This window comes from Ascaphus truei, chromosome 4 (assembly GCF_040206685.1).
Source record: "Ascaphus truei isolate aAscTru1 chromosome 4, aAscTru1.hap1, whole genome shotgun sequence".
In the NCBI taxonomy this organism is placed as follows: Eukaryota; Metazoa; Chordata; class Amphibia; order Anura; family Ascaphidae; genus Ascaphus; species Ascaphus truei.
In genome coordinates, this window is record NC_134486.1 from 296,586,365 (window position 1) to 296,603,619 (window position 17,255).

Sequence of the window (17,255 nt, forward strand, 5' to 3'; positions counted from 1 at the left end):
CCACAGACCGCTCACTCGGCTCTCCCTTCTCCCCCCCCCGAGCCTGGTCCCCCGCCCCCAAGCCTGGTCCCCCACCCCCAAGCCTGGTCCCCCCCCAGAGCCTGCTTCCCCGCTCTCCCCCCAGAGCCCGCTCCCCTGGCTCTCGATTCCCCGGCTCCCCTCCCCCACCTGAGCCCGCTCCCCCCGCTCTCTCCCCCTCTCCCTTCAATGGCTCCTACCTGAATCCTCCGGTGCCGCTTCTGGTATGGGGGCCAGAGGGGGGTGAGGTACGTGAGCGTGGTGTGAGATGCGTGGGGGGGTAAGATGCGTGTTGGGGGGAAATGTGTGGGCGGGAGAGATGCACTGGGGTTCCCCCAGAGCCTGCTCTCCCTTCCCCGGTTCCCCTCCCCAGGGTCCACTCACCCGGCTCTCCCTTCACTGCTTCCTCTCCCCAGAGCCCAGACCCCCCACCCAGAGGCTGCTCCCCCCGCTCTCTCCGCTTCTCCCTTCCCCCGGCTCCTACCTGCAGCCTCCGTCGCCGCATAAATATGGGGGACAGAGGGGGGGTGAATGCAGGGGGGGCAGACATGCAGCAGGGGGAAGAGATGCAGGGGGGTGAGAGATAACCCACCCAGTCACTAAAAGTCACCCACCCAGTCACTCACCCACCCAGTCGCCCACCCAGTCACCCACCCACCCAGTCGCCCACCCAGTCACCCACCCACCCAGTCGCCAACCCACCCAGTCACTAAAATTCACGAAAGTCACTAACCCACCCACTCAACCCACTCACCCACTCCCCTACTGAGCTCTGAAGGGGGGGGAATTGGAGATGTGAAGGTAGGGGGGCGGCCCCTGACCGAAGGGGGGGGGGGAACAGAGCTGAGAATGGGGGGGTGGACCTGTGAAAGGGGGGGGAATTGCACATGTCAACGCAGGGGGGGGACACAGCTGTGAAGGGGGGGCAGGATCTGTGAAGGGGGGGGAAACAGAGCTGAGAATAGGGGGGCGGACTGTGAACGGGGGGGGGCAACAGACCTGTCAAAGGGGGGGAAATTACTAATGTGAAGGGGGGGACACAGAGCTGCGAGGGGGGCGCGGAGCCTTGAACGGGTGGGGGACCCCAGCTTTGAATGCGGGAGGGCCGCATTCATGTGCATGGGGGGCCCAGATTGCTGTCAACGGGGGGCGAAAGGGGAAGGGGGGGGGAAACAGGGGAGATAGAGAGGGCAATGGGGAGAGAGAGGGGGAGAGGAGAGAGAGAGGGGGAGCTGAGTTAGGGGGTGAGCGGAGCGAGGTGGAGCGGGAAAATTCTATCCCGGGCAACGCCGGGTATATCAGCTAGTATATAAAACAGCCGTTTCACCTTGTTTAACTGATTGGTTTGTATAAATTCCCATCTCAAATACAGATAAAAGCAAAGTGAAATTATACATGTATTTGTATTATGGTAATAGAAGCGTGGGCAGCTAGGTTGGTCTTTCTTCCATGTAGTAACGTAACAAAGGAGGGACAAGTATGGAGTAAAGTAAGTATTAAGATACCTTTTATGGGACCATCAGATAGTTGATACAATACAAGCTGTCAAACTTACAAGATTCACAGCAACAAATGTAATTTGAAACATGTGTACTTCGTATTCTTCGGTGAATCCCAGCTAACAAATGAAATGCTATTAAACCACAACGTAGTGCTGTAGGTGGTTTTCTATATTACATCTGTACAGTTAGTTGGGGTACTCTGTAAATTAGAAAAATATATATATATATATTTCTGATGGTTCTAGCCTCAATACTGCACTATTTTCTTTTTCTTTAAGGTAATATATGTGACCAGGAATCCAAAGGATGTTATGAACTCTTACTATCATTTTGAAAATATGATTGTCCATATTAAAAAGTCACCAAACTTTGAGCACTTCATGGAGAAGTTTTTAGCTGGAGACGGTAACCTTTTTTTTTTTTTTCAAGAATAAATGCTTACAATTTTTGAGACCTTAACTGCCCATTAGACAATATCATTATTGGTTGTATAACAGAATTAAAGCAGTAAAGAGACCATGCTGACTTCTATACAGTTCTCACATACATACATACCTGTACATAAATACATACATACATACATACATACATACATACATACATACATACATATACACATATACATACACAAACAGCTGAACCCCGTTATAACGCGGTGCTATGGGTCCACAACCCCGAGACCGGGAAGCATGGGTTTGTCGAACACTGCGTATGTGTATATGTCCACACACTACAGCAAGGATTGGTTGTGCAGTAACAAAAAGGATTCAATATGTAACTCAAAATTTTTCCTCCACAGTTATTGGTAGCTCCTGGTTTGATCATTTGCGAGGATGGTATACCCACAAGGACGATTTCAATATCCTCTTCATAAAGTATGAAGACATGATCAAGGTAAAATGCAATTTTCTTTTTCATTTTATATTCCGTAGAAAATGGCCGTAGGGTCAATCACTCCAGTGGCCTTTGTAAGTTTCTATTGGTGACAATGCGGCCACATTTACTGCACCGACACACTTTATTCGAGCAAATACCCAGTTTGTACCTGGCAGATACCTGGAATGCGCCGCTCCTCACCTCTGACAAGCCCCGTTGCATTTGCCTTCCCAGCCTGGGTTCATGCCTGGCTGACGGGCGGCTGATTTGTTAAATGATAATGATTAGGATTTAATAGGCTGCAATGCTTCGCGTGTCTACCAGATGGCATAAATTCATGAATTGTAATGCAGTATATATATATATATACTGTGCAGTATTGCAGCCAGCTGGAATAAAATGCTTCAATCCCTGCCTTGAAAATAACTCAATGCACTCGGGCAGAAAACAGTCACAAACCTCAATACACCCGGGTATAGCCGAATTCGTGGGACTAGCCGAGCTCGAATAAAGTGTGTCGCCAGTGTATAGTGTGTGTGTGTGTGTGTGTGTGTGTGTGCGTGTTTGTGTGTGTGTGTTTGTGTGTATGTGTGTGTAAAAAACAGCACAAAAAAACAAATATATTGAGATCCGGAGGTTGTGGAGCGAGGTTCCGCTTTGGGAAACTACCTTGGTAAGGTAAGTAAAAGAAGAACAGGATTGCTGCTTTAGGGTTCTCTTTATTGGCCTCAAGTAGACAATTGGACAATGAGGTAATTTTCAGATCAGACAACAAGACCATTATTAAATATGCTGAGCAGTTTTTTATCAGTGCTGGGGAAGAGTTCTGCTCCATTCATTTTAAAGAGACTAACATTAGGAAGGCTTAAAAACAATTTGTATAAGGCCCAAGCTCACGATATGGTTCCTCTGACAACATCAGTGACATTTATACAGCAGGGAAATGCAGAACATCGAAAATGGCAGCACAGAAGAAATCCTGTAAATCCAGAAGTTTGAGTTCACAGTTATTTTATTGATATGTAGCCCTTTATTTATACCCTATTTCCTCGATTCTAAGACGCCATCGATTCTAAGACACACCCTTGATTTAATAAAAAAAAATGGGGAAAAAAAACACACTATATTAAATGTGCAGAATTTTTTTCTGGGGGAGAGAGAGAGGGGGGGAGATAGAGAGGGGGGAAGGGGGAGAGAGAGAGAGTGGAAGGGGGAGAGAGAGAGAGGGGAAGGGGGAGAGAGAGGGGGGAAGGGGTAGAGTAAGTGGAAGGGGAGAGAGAGGGGAGAGAGAGGAAGGGGGAGAGAGAGGGGGGCGTGATCTCTGCACGAGGGGGAGGGGGCGTGATCTCTCTGCACGAGGGGGAGGGGGGGCTTGATCTCTCTGAACGAGGGGGAGGGGGGGGGCGTGATCGCCGCCATGCAGTTTGCTGCACACAGAAGACCCGGCCGGCATCTCCAGCAGTGCCCCCTAGCTGTTTTTTTTTTTTAGAACATCGATTCTAAGACGCAGTCCTATTTCAGACATGTGAAAATGGGGAAAAAAATGCGTCTTAGAATCGAGGAAATACGGTATTTTAAACACATACTGTAAGCTTGGTACAGAGAACGAAGTCCTTGGCGCACTATCAAGTGCATAAACCTGATATATAAGTCCTGATTCTTTGTCTTGAAGAAACAGTTCATGGATTTTCACAGTCTGTCCTCTTGTTTTTCTTCCGATATTGGATATCTTGGGTTCCCGTGTTCTTGTTTGTTTCTTTTTCCTCCCTCCTCTTTTTCCTCTGAGTCCTCTGTTCTTTTCCGCCTTGTGGAGCGAGGAGTATCTTGTCTCCCCACTAAATTGTTTGTCTCGCTGTCTCTCCTTGTAGGGAAGTCGTGCTCCCTGTCGTGATCTGATATGGAGAGGTACTAGATGAGAGGGAGGACTCAAGAATCACACCTGGGGTATCTGGGTTACGGTGGAGTCATCAATTGCAAGTGATAAATCCGGTATAGCTTTTTCTCAGGTTTTGTCAGTATTCAGGTTTAGAAGTTTCCTCTGTGTCTTGAAAGCAGCTCTGGGGACTACGTCTTGAGCCTGCCTGACATGGGGACTACGTCTTGAGCCTGCCAGAAGAAATAGCAGAGCTGCTTTCATGACACAGGGGAAACTTCTAAACCTGAATGCTGACAAAACCTGAGAAAAAGCTATACCGGATTTATCACTTGCAATTGATGACTCCACCGTAACCCAGATACCCCAGGCGTGATTCTTGAGTCCTCCCTCTCATCCAGTACCTCTCCATATCAGATCACAACAGGGAGCACGACTTCCCTACAAGGAGAGACAGCGAGACAAACAATTTAGTGGGGAGACAAGATACTCCTCGCTCCACAAGGCGGAAAAGAACAGAGGACTCAGAGGAAAAAGAGGAGGGAGGAAAAAGAAAAAAACAAGAACACGGGAACCCAAGATATCCAATATCGGAAGAAAAACAAGAGGACAGACTGTGAAAATCCATGAACTGTTTCTTCAAGACAAAGAATCAGGACTTATATATCAGGTTTATGCACTTGATAGTGCGCCAAGGACTTCGTTCTCTGTACCAAACAATTGTCTATAGCTATATGGAATAGCTTGTTTATAGTCCTAGGCAGCCTCCTTATCTCCCATACCCTCCCTCATTTTGGTGGTTGGTGGACTATTGTGTTAATTGGTTATCCTCACATAGTTTGGATATATTATTTATCACACTTATTTTCATTAATATCTTGTTATTCACTACAATTAATTTAATTATTATTGTATACACTATATTCACAATAGGTTGAGCGCTTGGTTTGTAGTTTAATTCACTTTTCACTACATACTGTAAGCTTTTATATTACACTAAAACATTCAAGATTTAGAACTCGAAATACAGCTACAACTAATAAACGAAAAGTGAAGGGACAAAGCCTTTCTGTCATTCCCCACTTCTCCAATGAGCTGCTTCACTTTTATTCCATTTGAGGAACTTTCTTGTTCCCTCTGGTGGTAGATGGTGTGATATTCTGAGCTATAATGGGAATATTTTGTTATGATCAATAGGAACAGGGAGGCTTACTTCCGTTGTCAGCTGAATTTGCCCATTAAAGTCTATTTGTGCCGATTTTGGGAGAAACTCGCCATTCTAGAGCCGCGATAGGCCTCGATAAGCTAATCACGGCTGCTATAATTGCATGAGTTTCAGAACCTGCCGATAAGTGGCTTATCGCCGCTCACCCGGCAATTTTTTTTATGACGGATAAAAAATTTGGCGATTCAGGCCTTTAACGCCCACTTATTGAGTCTTACTGATTAGCAGTAGGCATTTTGGCCGATAAGTGCTCGATAAGTGGCTTATCGAGGCTCATAGAATAGGTCTCATAGTGCTAAGCAAAAGCAGGTGTTAACCCTTAGCATGCTGGTTCTCTGCAGATGAGAGCAGCTCTTTCAGGCTACGTTTCATAGTTTCAGCTCATCCATTCCACACCATAATCACTAGATCCAAGTACACACAGATAATCCTAGTAATCTTTGAGAGATTTCTTCCCCCCAGGAGAAAGGTGCTGCTAACCTTTGCTGCAAAATAAGCTTGAAGTATTTTCTTTTCTCTAGCACATCTTTCAAGATTTTTGTTTTCTTCTCTTTATCAGGGCACTTCTGGTGTTCTTAACTAGTTTCAACTCACACGTACCGTGCCCTTGGCACCACATACATGCCATGCATAACATGCTATTGCCTATCCTTTTGTTTCTTCCTTTCTCTATGCAGTGGAGGAAATACAAAGGACACAGTATAACATTGGTAGTGTAGGTACCTGCTGAAAACCTTGACGTGGTTGCCGGCTTAACATGTTTAGCCCAAAAATGTAACTAAATGACCCATACTTATGATAAGATAAAACAAATAGAAATGAATTAAATAATGTGTCATATTGGCTGTGCATTGGGACTTCTTTGTTTACTGCTGTGTTTGAGGTCACTTTCCCAGTAGTGCTCTAGTTAGCACAATTAAGTATAGAAATACATAATACTGAGGGCCTGGATCTTGACCTTGCTAAGATGGTGTATGTCTAATTGATGTCATTGACTTTTTAAGAAAACAAAGCAATTTTTAAGTTGTAATTTTCTAATAGTAAAGTGCGGTCAAGTTTAAGCAAGAATGTACTGCATACAGTACCATAAATGCACCTAGAAAAACAGAAGATACCTGGGCGCTCTCTAGATTAATAAAGGAAGTACCTACTTGAGGGGAATAATATCACCCTTTTGGTGTGGAGTTTCCTCCTGCGGCTCAACCCCTCCAGGATCCTTAGTAAATAGAAGAAAAACAAAAAAGGTTGGGGAGCACAGTATGGACAATAAAACCTATTACACAAAAGTCTGAACTAGTGTATTTGATGTTCGAGGAGTCTCAGACCCAAAAGAACCACCAATAGTGGGAAAATAACAAATGAGGATATGGTGTAATATATAATAAATACTCCCCCGGCCTTGTGTGAGCACCTTCTTAGCGTGCCGTCTCTTCCTCTTCCCTGCTGCTGGCGTGCAGTCTCTTCCTCGGTATGGATAGACACACAAATATAGATCAATCAGGGGTAAAGAACTATAATGTGTGTAGGCAATATACAGTGAGAGGGAAAAAATCCCCAACTCACAGACCCCCCTTCAAATGGAATGAGGGTAGTGATATAATAATAATCCATTCACACGGCCATGCGTGAGTGCTTATCCTCAGAGAAGCTCTGCAGTCTTGCTTGCAGAGTCTATCTGTATCAATCCACACCTCGTCTCGGTACAAATATGCACATAAAGAAAAAGGTGATATTACTGTAGTTGTATGTTCAAAAGCAGGTGATGGCACTGGCACTGAAAGGGGTTAAATAGCCCGATTCATATGTCAGATGCCCCCATCGGACAATAGGAGAGAGAGAGAGAGAGATACAGATACAACTATCTTGATTGTGTCCAGTCAGGGTGTCCCTTCCTCCAGCACTCCCAGGGTCGTGGGTGGACTCCCCCTCCGAGGCAGATGTATCACAAAAACAGTAATTTATTAAATGAATGAATCACTTACAAAAAAGATGGTCCCCTGGCAGCAGCAGGAGTTGTTTTGGATGACAGTTCCAGATGGTATCCCTGGTTCCCGTGTCCGTGGTCGGGCTGTGACGTCACTTACTCCGCTTCTCCTACGGTGACTGCTGGGGGTCCAAAACAGGAGCTACGCGTTTCGCCTGATCACAAGCTTCGTCAGGTTCAAAAAATAAATAAAAATATAAATGCACCTATCCTTTTTTTAGTTACTTTGTTTTCTCATTAGATTTTCTATTTCTACTACAGTGCTTTGTTTCTTCTTACATATATAGCTGCTTCTTCGCTTTTTACTATATTAGCTACTGCTGACTGTTCCGATTACCTTTTTCCACACACTCACTGTGGTTGAAATGTAATTTATGGACAATAAACTCTCATAATTGAAAGCAGGTTACTAATAATCGGCTTTCTTCTCATATTTTACAAGTGTAATATGTTCATGCTTCGCTGGGAAACCAGAGCATGAGGTGTTTATACTGTATGGTATTTAAGAAATCTTATATTTTCAGGATCTGCGATCCACTGTTGTACAAATCTGCAAATTTGTGGGGAAAGAGTTAGATGATGAGTCCTTGGATACCGTGGTGAAGAAAGCAACATTCAAGCAGATGAAAATGGATCCACTTGCAAATAATGAATCCATGCCAGAAAAAATTATGTACAAAGACCGTGGAGACTTTTTGCGCAAAGGTAAAAGCTTGTTAAAATTGGTCCATCGTGTACTATTAAAGAAGCAATAGACCGAGGCCACTTGTTGACCCCGATGAAAGGCTTGTTGGCCGAAAACATTGGTTATTGCTCTGAATTTCAGTATGTTTTACTTTATTTTACTGATGCCTTTTGTGACGATCAGGGGTAATCTGGCCTGTAATACAGGGGTTATACCCGGCTAGTTACCCCTAATTCGTCTGGGAAGAGAAAGGGTTAATGTATAATGTACTATGTATGTGTATTCCAAAGCACTTTTATTCCCTGTGAATTCAATTCCCAAGTCTAGTTAAGCAGGCAAATGAGGTAAAGTGTTTTGTAATCTATGGGGAAGCACTGTGATGTAATTTGGGAGTCAGCATTGCAAAGTGTTCAGGGGATTATGTGACTATGTACTAATTTCTCAGATAGCAGACTTGTAATGGGATTTGCATGTGAGTTACATTTGTATGGAGGGGCCTCTGATTTAATCAGGTGAGATGTCTGCAGATAAATGTGTATTGAGGATGAACTGGGAGCTTTGGGAGTCTGACTTCAAAGGGCGTCCAGTGGCTTTGTTGTCAAGGTGTCTGGAGATATTCAGGACTATCAAGTTGCAGAGCCATAAGGAGTGGGGATGGGCCAGATAACATTAAGTATCTGCCATCAACCCCTCCTATGGGTTAGACAATGCCCAGCCATTCATCCCTAGACTTGGTGTTGCCAGGTGGGGGCACTCCTGCTTCCTCCCAGAGTTCCTTGCCTGTTTGTGATTGGAATTCAAACCCTATAAAGAGGCAGTTGCCCCGACCCCAGAGTTGTAGAGTGTTCGCTGTTCGTAGTTGGTGGTTTGTGACTCTAATCCAGCGAGGGAGAATTGCTTGTGTAGCCCTGGTCCCTTTGGGCTCCCAGAGACCCCCTCCGTGAACGCAGCGCGGGCGCGGGTGCCGCCGGAGCCAGCGACGGACCCGCCGGCTGTCGGCAAAGGTGGGGGCCGGAGCATAAAGCGCTCCTAGGCTTGGGAGGCTCTGTGGCGCACCCGGCTAGCGGGGGCCGCCATTGTATATGCGTGCATGTGCGGTGGTCGCGCATGCGCAGATGGAGTGCGGGAGTTGCGGCGGCCATTGGAGAGTCGCACATGCGCAGTGGGATCGCGCACGCGGCCCCAATTCATCTGTAGCCTCCGCGGGACTACAATTCCCATGAGGCTAAGGGGCAACAACACCAGGTGCTCCAGAACAGCCAATAAGGCTCAAGGATTCCTGGTAAGGGGGAATTGTGACAGAGTGAAGTCAACTCCTATCAGTTACGCCTGGGAGACATATGTCTGAGTGCTTCATCCAGCACTCATAAGGGTTAACTCAGGTGGAAGTTAGGAAATCAGGAGGCAAGCTGACACCTGTTAGCCAGGAAGGTAGAAAAGGATCTTGTGACTGGCAGTAGCTGGCTCTCTCAGACCAGAGCACATGGATATGTGCTGTTAGCCAGACAGATACATCAAACTGCTTACTGCAACCAAAGTAAGACTTTTTCATTTGTTTTTCTAACTGCTTAAAAGACTCTTATGGTTTGGTTCTGGTTTAGCCAGCCAGCCTGCTAGCTAGGCCTGCTGTGTTAGTCAGTCCTCCCAGTGTGGAGCAGGATTTGTTTGTTTAAAGGGACATTGTACCCGCATGTTATGTTGCTGTAGAGAAATAAAGCCACTGAACGTTTTCATTTACCCTGAAACTACACGTGTGGACTGTTCCCTGACCTCGGCTACAGGCCGTCCTGCCACAGGTGGTGTCAGAAGTGGGATCTTGGACGGCCCCTGTATCTGAAGGGCCACACAAAAAAAAAATGGAGACATTTTTTTCTCAGTTCCTTGAGCAACAGCTCCAGCTAGCAGAGAAACAAGCTGAGCGACAGGCCCAGCAAGATGAGCGACAGGCCCAGCAAGATGAGCGACAGGCCCAGCAAGATGAGCAACAGGCCCGGCGGGAGGAAAAGCTACTCCAACTACTAGTTGAAGGCCCAGCCCCAGGCAGACCAGCTATTCCAAATAACCCACCGGTGATGCTGCCTAAAATGAAGCCAACCGAAGACCCAGAGGCATTTCTCCTCACTTTTGAAAGGGTAGCCACGGCCCACGGCTGGATAGTTGATCGCTGGGTAATGACTCTGGCTCCACTCCTCATAGGGGAAGCTCAGGCAGCCTACCAGGCTCTTCCAGCAGACGAGGCCATGGACTATCAGAAACTAAAGGCTGCTATTCTGGATCGCCTAGGCCTCACTCCAGAGACCTACCGACAGCGGTTCCGGATAGTCAAATATGCAAACAAAGACAGACCCCGGGTCGTAGCCCACCGCTTAGTAGACTTATGTACCAGGTGGATACAACCAGAGAAGCATACCAAGGTAGAGATCCTTGAACAGTTTGTGCTTGAGCAGTTCATACTGCCCCCCTCCTCCCGCTCCTGGGTTAAAAGACACGCTGCATTTTCCCTGGATTCAGCGGGCTGCTTGGTGGAAAACTTCCTGGGCGACGACACCCAAGAGGATAGCTGGGAACGGTCTGTGCAAACACCAGTTGCTTCCGGCGGTGATGCTAGAGGCAGGAGAGCAGACAATCGAGGGGTCTACAACCCGCCAGCTCGGGAGATCCAGTCAACCCGATCGGAAGACCCTTTCCCATCTCGGAGGGTTCCTGGTACAAACTCCCGCAGAGATGCCCGTCCCGGGACCGAGGCCATTGGATCACTCAAGGGAGGCCGCCATCCACAGTATTCCCCGAGAACCTGGACTCCTGTCACCCATCTGGTGGAGAGGATACCACCACCAACCAGAAGGGAGGATCCCATCCAACAGCGGAGAGGTCCAAACACCGAGCCCCGTCGAGAGCTTCCGCTGACGACCGAGTTTGCGGACTCTGGAGATGAGGAAATGGACTGTTCATATGGCCGAACTACTGCCACAGCTTGTCTCCGAGGGGACCACAATCCTTGGGTAGTCCCAGCATCTCTGGAGGGGAAAATAGTAAAAGCCATGCTGGACTCGGGATCTGGAAAAACCCTGTTCCTAGAGGGCCTAATTCCAAGCAACAGACTATCCTATGACTCTCCTTGGAATATCGAATGTATCCATGGGGATACAAAGAGATACCCGACGGCGAACGTTTTACTGCATATCAAGGATCAAGAGACTAGCCTACTAGTGGGAGTTGCTCCTTGGCTACCTGCTCCTGTTCTACTTGGCCGAGACTGGCCCTACTTTGAAACATTGTTGGCCCCTACTCCTACGGAGCCTACTTCTCTGGTACCAGAGAAGCCCGGAGACTTGTTTCCTTTTTCCCCAGACATTTTCCCCCGTAGACACCACGTCCCAAAGACACGTAAACAGAGACGTGCGGAAAAAGAGGACTGGTTAAAAAAGGCTGGGACTCTTGGTAACATTAGTCAGCCCAAAGGACTGCAGGTCATGGCCGGGGATGACCAGGGTGGGGAACAGATAGATACGGGAAATTTGCCAGACCTGGATCTTCCTGACTTCCGTCAGAGGCAGAGGGAAGACCCAGCTCTGGCTTGACAATATGAGAAGGTGGTACAGGTCAACAACAAGATAATGGATGAACAAGGTGTAAGAGTGTTTCCACATTTTGAACTGTTGAATGACATCCTATATCATGTGAATAAGGTTACACAAACAAGGGAGGTCATTCGACAGATGCTAGTCCCTAAGGGGTTAATTAAAACAGTGTTCACCCTAGCCCATACTCTCCCATGGGGTGGTCATTTGGGCAGAGATAAGACCACGGACCGCATCTCGTCCCGGTTTTACTGGCCAGGCATACATGGTGACATCATGAAACTATGTGAGACATGTCCTGAATGCCAGTTAACTAGCCAAAAGGGACAGAAGCCGGCTCCCTTGGTCCCTCTGCCCTTGGTAGCCGTCCCATTCGAGAGAATTGGGGTAGATCTGGTCGGACCTTTAGAACCCTCTGCGAAGGGACATAAATTTATACTCGTTGTTGTAGATTATGCCACCAGATATACTGAGGCCTTCCCTCTGAGATCAGCCACTGCTAAACAGGTTGCCCACAGGCTGTTAGAACTGTTCTGTAGGGTAGGACTTCCCCAAGTAATGTTAACTGACCAGGGAGCAAATTTCATGGCAAAGTTAATGCAGGATGTCCTGAAGTTATTGGAGGTAAAATCCGTCCGGACCTCAGTCTACCATCCTCAGACTGATGGATTGGTAGAGAGGTTTAACCGTACTTTAAAAACCATGCTTAGGAAGTTTGTGGACACTGAAAAGCGAGCTTGGGATGAACTTCTCCCTTTCCTGTTATTTGCGGTACGAGAAGTTCCCCAATCATCCACAGGCTTCTCCCCGTTTGAGCTCCTATATGGACGCCAACCTCGGGGTATTCTCGACCTACTGAAGGAATCCTGGGAGGAGGAGCCCTCCCCCTCCAAGAATACGCTTCAGTATGTCATAGACCTTAGAAACCGCCTAGACATGATAGGTCGGTTTGCTAAGGAAAACCTCAAATCTGCTCAAGAAAGTCAAGAGAGGCAGTACAACCAAAATGCTCGCTTGAGGGTATTCCAACTTGGGGACCAAGTGATGCTACTACTACCGATATCAGAGAGTAAACTCCTTGCGAAGTGGCAGGGTCCTTTCCAAGTTCTCCGCCGCACCGGGGAGGTGAACTATGAGATCTCTCAACCAGATTCCAGGAAGGGTAAACAAATCTACCACGTGAACCTCCTGAAACCCTGGAAAACGATGAGATTGCTGTTCATCCACCCTCAGGAAGGAGAGACGGATTTGGGTCCACAGCTTCCAAAGGGTAGTACGTACAATGACCATCAGGTTCCCATGGGAGCGCAGTTAACAACGGAACAAAGGTCAGACCTACTAGAATTATGTGACCAGTTCCCAGATGTTTTTTCGGAGCTGCCAGGGCAGACTGATTTAGTGTCCCATAGGATTGAGACAGAACCTGGCGTAAAAGTACGGTCCCGTCCCTATAGATTGCCAGAGGGCCGAAAAGACCTGGTAGAGAGGGAGATAATAGACATGTTGGAATTGGGCATGATTGAGGAATCCCACAGCGAATGGTGTAGCCCTATCGTGTTGGTCCCTAAACCAGATGGGAAGGTGAGGTTTTGCGTGGATCTGCGAAAGGTAAATGCTGTATCCAGATTTGATGCATATCCAATGCCTAGGGTGGATGAATTGCTTGACTGTCTTGGTAAAGCAGAGTATATCTCCACCCTAGATCTCACGAAAGGATATTGGCAGATACCTCTAGCGGAAGAATCCAAATGCAAAACTGCCTTCGCCACCCCTCTCGGTTTATACCAATTCGTCACTATGCCATTTGGGTTACATGGGGCTCCAGCCACGTTCCAAAGGTTAATGGACAAGGTACTATGACCCCATAGGGCATATGCCGCGGCCTACTTGGATGACATTGTCATCTATAGCAGACACTGGCAGTCTCATATAAAAAGATTAAGGGCAGTCCTAATGTCCTTAAGAGAAGCAGGGCTCACTGCAAATCCAAAAAAAATGTGCCCTGGGTAAATCCACTACAAAGTACTTGGGCTATGCCGTTGGGGGAGGGATAGTAAGGCCACTAGCTAGCAAGGTGGCCGCCATAAAGGAAGTCCCCACCCCACAGACAAAGACACAGGTCCGCTCCCTTTTGGGGTTAGCAGGGTATTACCGGCGGTTTATCCCCAATTTTTCAGAAATATCTGCACCCCTAACAGATCGGACAAAAAAGAGTGCCCCGACCCAAGTTAAATGGTCTTGCGAGTGCCAAGACGCCTTTGACATGCTAAAAAAGTGCCTTTCAGAGGGCCCCGCTCTTCAGAGCCCAGATTTTAAAGAGCCCTTCATCATCCAGACGGATGCCTCAGAGGTAGGACTGGGAGCAGTGCTGTCTCAGCAATTTGATGGTGTTGAACACCCCATACTGTTTATCAGCCGGAAGCTGTTCCCAAGGGAAGTGAGGTATTCCGTTATTGAGAAGGAGTGCCTCGCTGTAAAATGGGCAATTGAGGCCTTGAGACATTATGTTGCCGGAGTACACTTCACCCTGGTCACTGACCATGCGCCCTTGAAGTGGTTAAACACCATGAAGGACACGAACCCAAGGTTGACCAGGTGGTATATGGCCCTCCCACCCTTCTCTTTTGATATTCATCATAGACCAGGAAAGGACCATGGAAATGCTGATTTTTTGTCAAGAGAAAGAGTGGAGGGTCGGGCTTTAGCCGTGTGGGACACTAGCCACACACAAACAGGGGAGGTATGTTACAGAGTGAAGTCAACTCCTATCAGTTACGCCTGGGAGACATATGTCTGAGTGCTTCATCCAGCACTCATAAGGGTTAACTCAGGTGGAAGTTAGGAAATCAGGAGGCAAGCTGACACCTGTTAGCCAGGAAGGCAGAAAAGGATCTTGTGACTGGCAGTAGCTGGCTCTCTCAGACCAGAGCACATGGATATGTGCTGTTAGCCAGACAGATACATCAAACTGCTTACTGCAACCAAAGTAAGACTTTTTCATTTGTTTTTCTAACTGCTTAAAAGACTCTTATGGTTTGGTTCTGGTTTAGCCAGCCAGCCTGCTAGCTAGGCCTGCTGTGTTAGTCAGCCCTCCCAGTGTGGAGCAGGATTTGTTTGTTTAAAGGGACATTGTACCCGCATGTTATGTTGCTGTGGAGAAATAAAGCCACTGAACGTTTTCATTTACCCTGAAACTACACGTGTGGACTGTTCCCTGACCTCGGCTACAGGCCGTCCTGCCACAGGAATGGATACATTTTGCGGGCTGAGAGTAACGGCAGATGGAGCAGGGAGCTGAGTAAGTGAGGGTGCAGGGGAGCAGTAGCCCCTTGCACTAGGCCAGTTAACCCCATAGGCCCCAGATACAGTTACCCTTGCCCCAGTTTGTTGGTTGCTTCAGGGACAGGCCTTAAGGAAGGAGATCTGCCCCTTTTGCTGTTTAATTAAGTAAGGAGACACTCAGTGGAGCACAACCTGATTCCTGGGTCTGGGCTCAGACCCTCTATATATAGAGACTATCTTCACGGAGGCCCCGCCAAGCAGTGACTGCGGCCTGCCGGCTGCAGACGGATCCACTCAAGGTGGAGACGATGCAGTGCCTGGTGATATTATCCACGCTGGAATTCACCCCACGCGTAGGAGGACGTCTCGTCAGATCAGGCGGATCCAATCCAGTTGTATTGAGGCAACCGTGGCTGGAGCCCGGGCAGGTATCTATAGTAGTGCACCAACACGTTAAGGGATAGCGCTATCTCCAACATGTTGGGTGGGTTTGGACATAAGGAACATCAGGGAATTGGTGTTCAGCACCCAGGTACTTTGGGGAATATCTATGGTGATGTGTGCACCCGGTGCACTTCCATGTGTGTGTTTATATACATCCTGCTGTGTGGTACAGGGTACCAAGGTTATTAGTAGCAATAGTAAAACAGTTGTTAGCATACACTGTGTGCGTGTCTTATTATTGTGGTTCCTGTAAGAGGACCATCCCACTCAGGTGGGAACCCTTACAGGTGGAGGCGCTGTGTACGAATGATCAGGTAACCCCAGGCTCCCAGTGGCGGAGGTTCAGGCCTTCTGTGAGCCTATCAGGTAACGCACCACACCCGGTAACACAAGTGTAGATTTCCCCACATGGCCTCTATCTGCGATTGGGGGGGGGGGGGGAGAAAGGTGTTACACTAGCCAGTGTTATTCTCGGATACTTCACCCTGTTATTTTACCGTAAGTGCTATTTTCAAGTGTTATTTGTGTTACAGTGTTGTGTTTGCCCGAAAGGGAATAAATCTTCAGTTTATTTTATCATTTTGTCCTGTTCAATCAGTGCCCAGTATATTCGGCGTGAATTAGGTCTGGTCTACCGTGACCTTTCGATTCCATTATTTATGCATTAACAACTATACTCAACAAGCTTGTGTTTCCATCATGGAAATGTTACAAGCCAATAATAAACTTTAAGGACATAGCTATTATTTGACATGGAAAATAATTTTTGGCCAGATTTGTGGAAGAATATACAAATAACAAACATTGGTTAGTAAGATTAATGCTGATATTATTTCATTAATATTAATTAATTGTGAAATATACCCATTACACTTCAGAACAACTATGTAAACAATATGTCCATAGAATTTGCATAAAACGGCTCCAACACTTGGTTTTGCATCTGACTAAAGTCTTATCAATGACTGTTTGTTTTGTGTCTACAGGCACTGTTGGGGACTGGAAAAATGTAATGACTGTGGCACAAAGTGAAAGTTTTGACAAAATATTTCAGGAAAAAATGAAGGATTTGCCATTTGACTTCATCTGGGATAGTCAAGAAAAATCTTTGTGAAGCATTTGTATTTAATGTAATCTCTTTGCTAGTCTCATGTGCTGTATATGTCCTAGGAAAACTCGTTGGACTCTATCCTTGTTTGGATCCTGAAAATGCATCCTTTCACCATTTTGTGGTACTCTATCCTCTCCCCCATACTGTATCACCAGAGTATGGTGCAAAGATTTTTCTATGTCTATATATTACAGAATGTTGCTGTCATGTATTGCATCTTGTCTTCCAATTTCTGTAACCTCCATTTGCATAATCATCCTCTTTAAAAATATATATATATCTTTGATTTCTTTTAGTGTATTTAACCTTTTTTTGGTTTTGTCAATCTTTCTTAATAAAATATGCAGAATCAATAGGCAGTTGTAATTTGACCTTAATTTCCTTAATTACAGTAATCCTATCATCCAAATAATTAAGACATTGGGGCCTATGCAGAGAGCAGCGAATTTTAAAATTGGCGAATTTATTAAAAAGTAGCTTTTTTGGAGAGTTTTATTCTCCATATGCAGAAAAGTGCGAATTCTGCTATGTTTAACATGGATGCGTGTGGCGAGTTTAAATTGGCGAGATGCGCGCTTCAGAAACGTGTAAAAACAAATTCGCGCCTTTTTTTTCCCTTTGCAATGGCCGCGAGCGGCAGCTTCTTGCCAGTTTTTTATGGCGAGGCAAAAAGG

At 46.6% G+C, this 17,255-nt stretch overlaps 1 protein-coding gene across 2 annotated transcripts in view; it reads left to right on the forward strand.

Annotated features, from left to right (window-relative positions):
- LOC142493539 (amine sulfotransferase-like) overlaps positions 1-16,936 on the forward strand; it is a 62,514-nt gene extending 45,578 nt beyond the window's left edge. For both annotated transcript variants that reach the window (XM_075597711.1, XM_075597712.1), the window contains exons 4-7: positions 1,799-1,925; positions 2,320-2,414; positions 8,003-8,183; positions 16,457-16,936. In XM_075597711.1, the coding sequence (XP_075453826.1) occupies positions 1,799-1,925; positions 2,320-2,414; positions 8,003-8,183; positions 16,457-16,584 (531 nt within the window). In that variant the 3' untranslated portion in view covers positions 16,585-16,936. The remainder of the gene's footprint in view (positions 1-1,798; positions 1,926-2,319; positions 2,415-8,002; positions 8,184-16,456) is intronic.
- The last annotated feature ends 319 nt before the right edge of the window (positions 16,937-17,255 follow it).